At 25.1% G+C, this 10,000-nt stretch overlaps 1 protein-coding gene across 1 annotated transcript in view; it reads left to right on the top strand.

The window, feature by feature from the left end:
- tekt4 (tektin 4) overlaps window positions 1–10,000 on the top strand; it is a 15,512-nt gene that overhangs the window by 584 nt on the left and 4,928 nt on the right. The window contains exon 1 of the mRNA XM_058380788.1: window positions 1–80. This exon is cut by the window's left edge and continues 584 nt beyond it. Within this exon, the coding sequence (XP_058236771.1) occupies window positions 1–80 (80 nt within the window). The remainder of the gene's footprint in view (window positions 81–10,000) is intronic.

Here is a 10,000-nt window from a genome sequence, read left to right as displayed (position 1 = left end):
CCACCGACAACCTCACGTGCCGAGAGAGACGATCTGGACCGGACCTGGTTCAAGACCGAGTGGAGGAAGAACTTCTCAAAGTAGCTGCTTTATTAATGAGTTATTACCGTTACTATAGTGTAATTAACCTTACTGTAGTGTTATTAACGTTACTGTAGTGTAATTAACCTTACTGTAGTGTTATTAACGTTACTGTAGTGTAATTAACCTTACTGTAGTGTAATTAACGTTACTGTAGTGTTATTAACTTTACTGTAGTGTTATTAACTTTACTGTAGTGTAATTAACTTTACTGTAGTGTTATTAACTTTACTGTAGTGTAATTAACTTTACTCGTGGGTTATTAACGTTACTGTAGTGTTATTAACCTTACTGTAGTGTAATTAACTTTACTGTAGTGTTATTAACTTTACTGTAGTGTTATTAACGTTACTGTAGTGTAATTAACTTTACTGTAGTGTTATTAACTTTACTGTAGTGTTATTAACTTTACTGTAGTGTAATTAACCTTACTGTAGTGTAATTAACTTTACTGTAGTGTTATTAACTTTACTGTAGTGTTATTAACTTTACTCATGAGTTATTAACTTTACTGTAGTGTTATTAACTTTACTGTAGTGTTATTAACTTTACTGTAGTGTTATTAACTTTACTCATGAGTTATTAACTTTACTGTAATGTTATTAACTTTACTGTAGTGTTATTAACTTTACTGTAGTGTAATTAACCTTACTGTAGTGTTATTAACTTTACTGTAGTGTTATTAACTTTACTGTAGTGTAATTAACTTTACTCGTGGGTTATTAACGTTACTGTAGTGTTATTAACCTTACTGTAGTGTAATTAACTTTACTGTAGTGTTATTAACTTTACTGTAGTGTAATTAACTTTACTCGTGGGTTATTAACGTTACTGTAGTGTTATTAACCTTACTGTAGTGTAATTAACTTTACTGTAGTGTTATTAACTTTACTGTAGTGTAATTAACTTTACTCGTGGGTTATTAACGTTACTGTAGTGTTATTAACTTTACTGTAGTGTAATTAACTTTACTGTAGTGTTATTAACTTTACTGTAGTGTTATTAACTTTACTGTAGTGTAATTAACCTTACTGTAGTGTTATTAACTTTACTGTAGTGTTATTAACTTTACTGTAGTGTTATTAACTTTACTCATGACTTATTAACTTTACTGTAGTGTTATTAACTTTACTCATGACTTATTAACTTTACTGTAGTGTTATTAACTTTACTGTAGTGTTATTAACTTTACTCATGAGTTATTAACTTTACTGTAATGTTATTAACTTTACTGTAGTGTTATTAACTTTACTGTAGTGTTATTAACCTTACTGTAGTGTTATTAACTTTATTGTAGAGTTATTAACTTTACTGTAGTGTTATTAACTTTACTCATGAGTTATTAACTTTACTGTAATGTTATTAACTTTATTGTAGAGTTACTAACTTTACTGTAGTGTTATTAACTTTACTCATGAGTTATTAACTTTACTGTAATGTTATTAACTTTATTGTAGAGTTACTAACTTTACTGTAGTGTTATTAACTTTACTCATGAGTTATTAACTTTACTGTAATGTTATTAACTTTACTGTAGTGTTATTAACTTTACTGTAGTGTTATTAACTTTACTCATGAGTTACTAACTTTACTGTAGTGTTATTAACTTTATTGTAGAGTTACTAACTTTACTGTAGTGTTATTAACTTTATTGTAGAGTTACTAACTTTACTGTAGTGTTATTAACTTTATTGTAGAGTTACTAACTTTACTGTAGTGTTATTAACTTTATTGTAGAGTTACTAACTTTACTGTAGTGTTATTAACTTTATTGTAGAGTTACTAACTTTACTGTAGTGTTATTAACTTTATTGTAGAGTTACTAACTTTACTGTAGTGTTATTAACTTTATTGTAGAGTTACTAACTTTACTGTAGTGTTATTGACTTTATTGTAGAGTTATTAACTTTACTGTAGTGTTATTAACTTTACTCATGAGTTATTAACTTTACTGTAATGTTATTAACTTTATTGTAGAGTTGCTAACTTTACTGTAGTGTTATTAACTTTACTCATGAGTTATTAATTTACTGTAATGTTATTAACTTTACTCATGGGTTATTAACTTTACTGTAGTGTTATTAACTTTACTCATGAGTTATTAACTTTACTGTAATGTTATTAACTTTACTGTAGTGTTATTAACTTTACTCATGAGTTATTAACTTTACTGTAGTGTTATTAACTTTACTGTAGAGTTATTAACTTTACTGTAGTGTTATTAACTTTACTAATGAGTAATTAACTTTACTGTAGTGTTATTAACTTTACTGTAGTGTTATTAACTTTACTGTAGTGTAATTAACTTTACTGTAGTGTTATTAACTTTACTCATGAGTTATTAACTTTACTGTAGTGTTATTAACTTTACTCATGAGTTATTAACTTTACTGTAGTGTTATTAACTTTACTGTAATTAACTTTACTGTAGTGTTATTAACTTTACTGTAGTGTTATTAACTTTACTGTAGAGTTATTAACTTTACTGTAGTGTTATTAACTTTACTAATGAGTTATTAACTTTACTGTAGTGTAATTAACTTTACTGTAGTGTTATTAACTTTACTGTAGTGTTATTAACTTTACTCATGAGTTATTAACTTGACTGTAGTGTTATTAACTTTACTCATGAGTTATTAACTTTACTGTAGTGTTATTAACTTTACTGTAATTAACTTTACTGTAGTGTTATTAACTTTACTGTAGAGTTATTAACTTTACTGTAGTGTTATTAACTTTACTAATGAGTTATTAACTTTACTGTAGTGTAATTAACTTTACTGTAGTGTTATTAACTTTACTGTAGTGTTATTAACTTTACTCATGAGTTATTAACTTTACTGTAGTGTTATTAACTTTACTGTAGTGTAATTAACTTTACTGTAGTGTTATTAACTTTACTGTAGTGTTATTAACTTTACTCATGAGTTATTAACTTGACTGTAATGTTATTAACTTTACTATAGTGTTTTTAACATTACTGTAGTGTTATTAACCTTACTGTAGTGTTATTAACTTTATTGTAGAGTTATTAACTTTACTGTAGTGTTATTAACTTTATTGTAGAGTTATTAACTTTACTGTAGTGTTATTAACTTTACTCATGAGTTATTAACTTTACTGTAATGTTACTAACTTTACTGTAGTGTTATTAACTTTATTGTAGAGTTACTAACTTTACTGTAGTGTTATTAACTTTATTGTAGAGTTACTAACTTTACTGTAGTGTTATTAACTTTATTGTAGAGTTACTAACTTTACTGTAGTGTTATTAACTTTATTGTAGTTACTAACTTTACTGTAGTGTTATTGACTTTATTGTAGAGTTATTAACTTTACTGTAGTGTTATTAACTTTACTCATGAGTTATTAACTTTACTGTAATGTTATTAACTTTATTGTAGAGTTGCTAACTTTACTGTAGTGTTATTAACTTTACTCATGAGTTATTAATTTACTGTAATGTTATTAACTTTACTCATGGGTTATTAACTTTACTGTAGTGTTATTAACTTTACTCATGAGTTATTAACTTTACTGTAATGTTATTAACTTTATTGTAGAGTTGCTAACTTTACTGTAGTGTTATTAACTTTACTCATGAGTTATTAACTTTACTGTAATGTTATTAACTTTATTGTAGAGTTGCTAACTTTACTGTAATGTTATTAACTTTACTCATGGGTTATTAACTTTACTGTAGTGTTATTAACTTTACTCATGAGTTATTAACTTTACTGTAATGTTATTAACTTTACTGTAGTGTTATTAACTTTACTCATGAGTTATTAACTTTACTGTAGTGTTATTAACTTTACTCATGAGTTATTAACTTTACTGTAGTGTTATTAACTTTACTGTAGAGTTATTAACTTTACTGTAGTGTTATTAACTTTACTAATGAGTTATTAACTTTACTGTAGTGTTATTAACTTTACTGTAGTGTTATTAACTTTACTGTAGTGTAATTAACTTTACTGTAGTGTTATTAACTTTACTCATGAGTTATTAACTTTACTGTAGTGTTATTAACTTTACTGTAGAGTTATTAACTTTACTGTAGTGTTATTAACTTTACTAATGAGTTATTAACTTTACTGTAGTGTTATTAACTTTACTGTAGTGTTATTAACTTTACTGTAGTGTAATTAACTTTACTGTAGTGTTATTAACTTTACTCATGAGTTATTAACTTTACTGTAGTGTTATTAACTTTACTGTAATTAACTTTACTGTAGTGTTATTAACTTTACTGTAGAGTTATTAACTTTACTGTAGTGTTATTAACTTTACTCATGAGTTATTAATATTACTGTAATGTTATTAACTTTATTGTAGAGTTGCTAACTTTACTGTAGTGTTATTAACTTTACTCATGAGTTATTAATTTACTGTAATGTTATTAACTTTACTCATGGGTTATTAACTTTACTGTAGTGTTATTAACTTTACTCATGAGTTATTAACTTTACTGTAATGTTATTAACTTTACTGTAGTGTTATTAACTTTACTGTAGTGTTATTAACTTTACTCATGAGTTATTAACTTTACTGTAGTGTTATTAACTTTACTCATGAGTTATTAACTTTACTGTAGTGTTATTAACTTTACTGTAGAGTTATTAACTTTACTGTAGTGTTATTAACTTTACTCATGAGTTATTAACTTTACTGTAGTGTTATTAACTTTACTGTAGTGTTATTAACTTTACTGTAGTGTAATTAACTTTACTGTAGTGTTATTAACTTTACTCATGAGTTATTAACTTTACTGTAGTGTTATTAACTTTACTCATGAGTTATTAACTTTACTGTAGTGTTATTAACTTTACTGTAATTAACTTTACTGTAGTGTTATTAACTTTACTGTAGTGTTATTAACTTTACTGTAGAGTTATTAACTTTACTGTAGTGTTATTAACTTTACTAATGAGTTATTAACTTTACTGTAGTGTAATTAACTTTACTGTAGTGTTATTAACTTTACTGTAGTGTTATTAACTTTACTCATGAGTTATTAACTTGACTGTAGTGTTATTAACTTTACTCATGAGTTATTAACTTTACTGTAGTGTTATTAACTTTACTGTAATTAACTTTACTGTAGTGTTATTAACTTTACTGTAGTGTTATTAACTTTACTGTAGAGTTATTAACTTTACTGTAGTGTTATTAACTTTACTAATGAGTTATTAACTTTACTGTAGTGTAATTAACTTTACTGTAGTGTTATTAACTTTACTGTAGTGTTATTAACTTTACTCATGAGTTATTAACTTTACTGTAGTGTTATTAACTTTACTGTAGTGTAATTAACTTTACTGTAGTGTTATTAACTTTACTCATGAGTTATTAACTTGACTGTAATGTTATTAACTTTACTATAGTGTTTTTAACATTACTGTAGTGTTATTAACTTTATTGTAGAGTTATTAACTTTACTGTAGTGTTATTAACTTTATTGTAGAGTTATTAACTTTACTGTAGTGTTATTAACTTTACTCATGAGTTATTAACTTTACTGTAATGTTACTAACTTTACTGTAGTGTTATTAACTTTATTGTAGAGTTACTAACTTTACTGTAGTGTTATTAACTTTATTGTAGAGTTACTAACTTTACTGTAGTGTTATTAACTTTATTGTAGAGTTACTAACTTTACTGTAGTGTTATTGACTTTATTGTAGAGTTATTAACTTTACTGTAGTGTTATTAACTTTACTCATGAGTTATTAACTTTACTGTAATGTTATTAACTTTACTCATGGGTTATTAACTTTACTGTAGTGTTATTAACTTTACTCATGAGTTATTAACTTTACTGTAATGTTATTAACTTTACTGTAGTGTTATTAACTTTACTCATGAGTTATTAACTTTACTGTAGTGTTATTAACTTTACTGTAGAGTTATTAACTTTACTGTAGTGTTATTAACTTTACTCATGAGTTATTAACTTTACTGTAATGTTATTAACTTTACTGTAGTGTTATTAACTTTACTGTAGTGTTATTAACTTTACTCATGAGTTATTAACTTTACTGTAGTGTTATTAACTTTACTCATGAGTTATTAACTTTACTGTAGTGTTATTAACTTTACTGTAGAGTTATTAACTTTACTGTAGTGTTATTAACTTTACTCATGAGTTATTAACTTTACTGTAGTGTTATTAACTTTACTGTAGTGTTATTAACTTTACTGTAGTGTAATTAACTTTACTGTAGTGTTATTAACTTTACTCATGAGTTATTAACTTTACTGTAGTGTTATTAACTTTACTCATGAGTTATTAACTTTACTGTAGTGTTATTAACTTTACTGTAATTAACTTTACTGTAGTGTTATTAACTTTACTGTAGTGTTATTAACTTTACTGTAGAGTTATTAACTTTACTGTAGTGTTATTAACTTTACTAATGAGTTATTAACTTTACTGTAGTGTAATTAACTTTACTGTAGTGTTATTAACTTTACTGTAGTGTTATTAACTTTACTCATGAGTTATTAACTTGACTGTAGTGTTATTAACTTTACTCATGAGTTATTAACTTTACTGTAGTGTTATTAACTTTACTGTAATTAACTTTACTGTAGTGTTATTAACTTTACTGTAGTGTTATTAACTTTACTGTAGAGTTATTAACTTTACTGTAGTGTTATTAACTTTACTAATGAGTTATTAACTTTACTGTAGTGTAATTAACTTTACTGTAGTGTTATTAACTTTACTGTAGTGTTATTAACTTTACTCATGAGTTATTAACTTTACTGTAGTGTTATTAACTTTACTGTAGTGTAATTAACTTTACTGTAGTGTTATTAACTTTACTCATGAGTTATTAACTTGACTGTAATGTTATTAACTTTACTATAGTGTTTTTAACATTACTGTAGTGTTATTAACCTTACTGTAGTGTTATTAACTTTATTGTAGAGTTATTAACTTTACTGTAGTGTTATTAACTTTATTGTAGAGTTATTAACTTTACTGTAGTGTTATTAACTTTACTCATGAGTTATTAACTTTACTGTAATGTTACTAACTTTACTGTAGTGTTATTAACTTTATTGTAGAGTTACTAACTTTACTGTAGTGTTATTAACTTTATTGTAGAGTTACTAACTTTACTGTAGTGTTATTAACTTTATTGTAGAGTTACTAACTTTACTGTAGTGTTATTGACTTTATTGTAGAGTTATTAACTTTACTGTAGTGTTATTAACTTTACTCATGAGTTATTAATTTACTGTAATGTTATTAACTTTACTCATGGGTTATTAACTTTACTGTAGTGTTATTAACTTTACTCATGAGTTATTAACTTTACTGTAATGTTATTAACTTTACTGTAGTGTTATTAACTTTACTCATGAGTTATTAACTTTACTGTAGTGTTATTAACTTTACTCATGAGTTATTAACTTTACTGTAGTGTTATTAACTTTACTGTAGAGTTATTAACTTTACTGTAGTGTTATTAACTTTACTAATGAGTTATTAACTTTACTGTAGTGTTATTAACTTTACTGTAGTGTTATTAACTTTACTGTAGTGTAATTAACTTTACTGTAGTGTTATTAACTTTACTCATGAGTTATTAACTTTACTCATGAGTTATTAACTTTACTGTAGTGTTATTAACTTTACTGTAATTAACTTTACTGTAGTGTTATTAACTTTACTGTAGTGTTATTAACTTTACTGTAGAGTTATTAACTTTACTGTAATGTTATTAACTTTACTAATGAGTTATTAACTTTACTGTAGTGTAATTAACTTTACTGTAGTGTTATTAACTTTACTGTAGTGTTATTAACTTTACTCATGAGTTATTAACTTTACTGTAGTGTTATTAACTTTACTGTAGTGTAATTAACTTTACTGTAGTGTTATTAACTTTACTGTAGTGTTATTAACTTTACTCATGAGTTATTAACTTGACTGTAGTGTTATTAACTTTACTCATGAGTTATTAACTTTACTGTAGTGTTATTAACTTTACTGTAATTAACTTTACTGTAGTGTTATTAACTTTACTGTAGAGTTATTAACTTTACTGTAGTGTTATTAACTTTACTAATGAGTTATTAACTTTACTGTAGTGTAATTAACTTTACTGTAGTGTTATTAACTTTACTCATGAGTTATTAACTTGACTGTAATGTTATTAACTTTACTATAGTGTTTTTAACGTTACTGTAGTGTTATTAACCTTACTGTAGTGTTATTAACTTTATTGTAGAGTTATTAACTTTACTGTAGTGTTATTAACTTTATTGTAGAGTTATTAACTTTACTGTAGTGTTATTAACTTTACTCATGAGTTATTAACTTTACTGTAATGTTATTAACTTTACTGTAGTGTTATTAACTTTACTGTAGTGTTATTAACCTTACTGTAGTGTTATTAACTTTATTGTAGAGTTATTAACTTTACTGTAATGTTATTAACTTTATTGTAGAGTTATTAACTTTACTGTAGTGTTAACTTTACTGTAGAGTTATTAACTTTACTGTAGTGTTATTAACTTTACTAATGAGTTATTAACTTTACTGTAGTGTTATTAACTTTACTAATGAGTTATTAACTTTACTGTAATGTTATTAACTTTACTGTAGAGTTATTAACTTTTCTGTAGTGTTATTAACTTTACTAATGAGTTATTAACTTTACTGTAGTGTTATTAACTTTACTGTAGTGTTATTAACTTTACTGTAGAGTTATTAACTTTACTCATGAGTTATTAACGTTACTATAGAGTTATTAACTTTACTGTAGTGTTATTAACTTTACTAATGAGTTATTAACTTTACTGTAGTGTTATTAACTTTACTCATGAGCTATTAACTTTACTGTAGTGTTATTAACTTTACTCATGAGTTATTAACTTTACTGTAGAGTTATTAACTTTACTCATGGGTTATTAACTTTACTGTAGTGTTATTAACCTTACTGTAGTGTTATTAACTTGACTCATGAGTTATTAACTTTACTGTAGTGTTATTAACTTTACTCATGAGTTATTAACTTTACTGTAGAGTTATTAACCTTACTGTAGTGTTATAAACTTTACTCATGAGTTATTAACTTTACTGTAGAGTTATTAACTTTACTCATGGGTTATTAACTTTACTGTAGAGTTATTAACCTTACTGTAGTGTTATTAACTTTACTCATGAGTTATTAACTTCACTGTAGTGTTATTAACTTTACTAATGAGTTATTAACATTAATGTAGTGTTATTAACTTTACTGTAGTGTTATTAACTTTACTGTAGTGTTATTAACTTTACTCATGTGTTATTAAATTTTTCTTTAGAGTTATTAACTTTACTCATGAGTTATTAACATTACTGTAGTCTTATTAACTTTACTGTTGTGTTATTAACTTTACTGTTGTGTTATTAACTTTACTGTTGTGTTATTAATCTAACTGTAGTATTATTAACTTTACTCATGAGTTAATAACTTCACTGTAGAGTTATTAACTTTACTAATGAGTTATTAACATTACTGTAGTCTTATTAACTTTACTGTTGTGTTATTAACTTTACTGTTGTGTTATTAACTTTACTGTTGTGTTATTAACTTTACTGTATAGTTATTAATCTAACTGTAGTATTATTAACTTTACTCATGAGTTAATAACTTCACTGTAGAGTTATTAACTTTACTCATAAGTTATTAACATTACTGTAGTGTTATTAACTTTACTGTAGTGTTATTAACTTTACTCATGAGTTATTAACTTTACTGTAGTGTTATTAACTTTACTCATGAGTTATTAACTTTACTGTAGTGTTATTAACTTTACTCATGAGTTATTAACTTTACTGTAGTGTTATTAACTTTACTCATGAGTTATTAACTTTACTGTAGTGTTATTAACTGTACTGTAGAGTTATTAACTTTAC

This window comes from Hemibagrus wyckioides, linkage group LG26, assembly GCF_019097595.1.
Source record: "Hemibagrus wyckioides isolate EC202008001 linkage group LG26, SWU_Hwy_1.0, whole genome shotgun sequence".
In the NCBI taxonomy this organism is placed as follows: domain Eukaryota; kingdom Metazoa; phylum Chordata; class Actinopteri; order Siluriformes; family Bagridae; genus Hemibagrus; species Hemibagrus wyckioides.
Note: the sequence above shows the minus strand (reverse complement) of the source record. Positions and strands in the feature narration are given on the sequence as shown.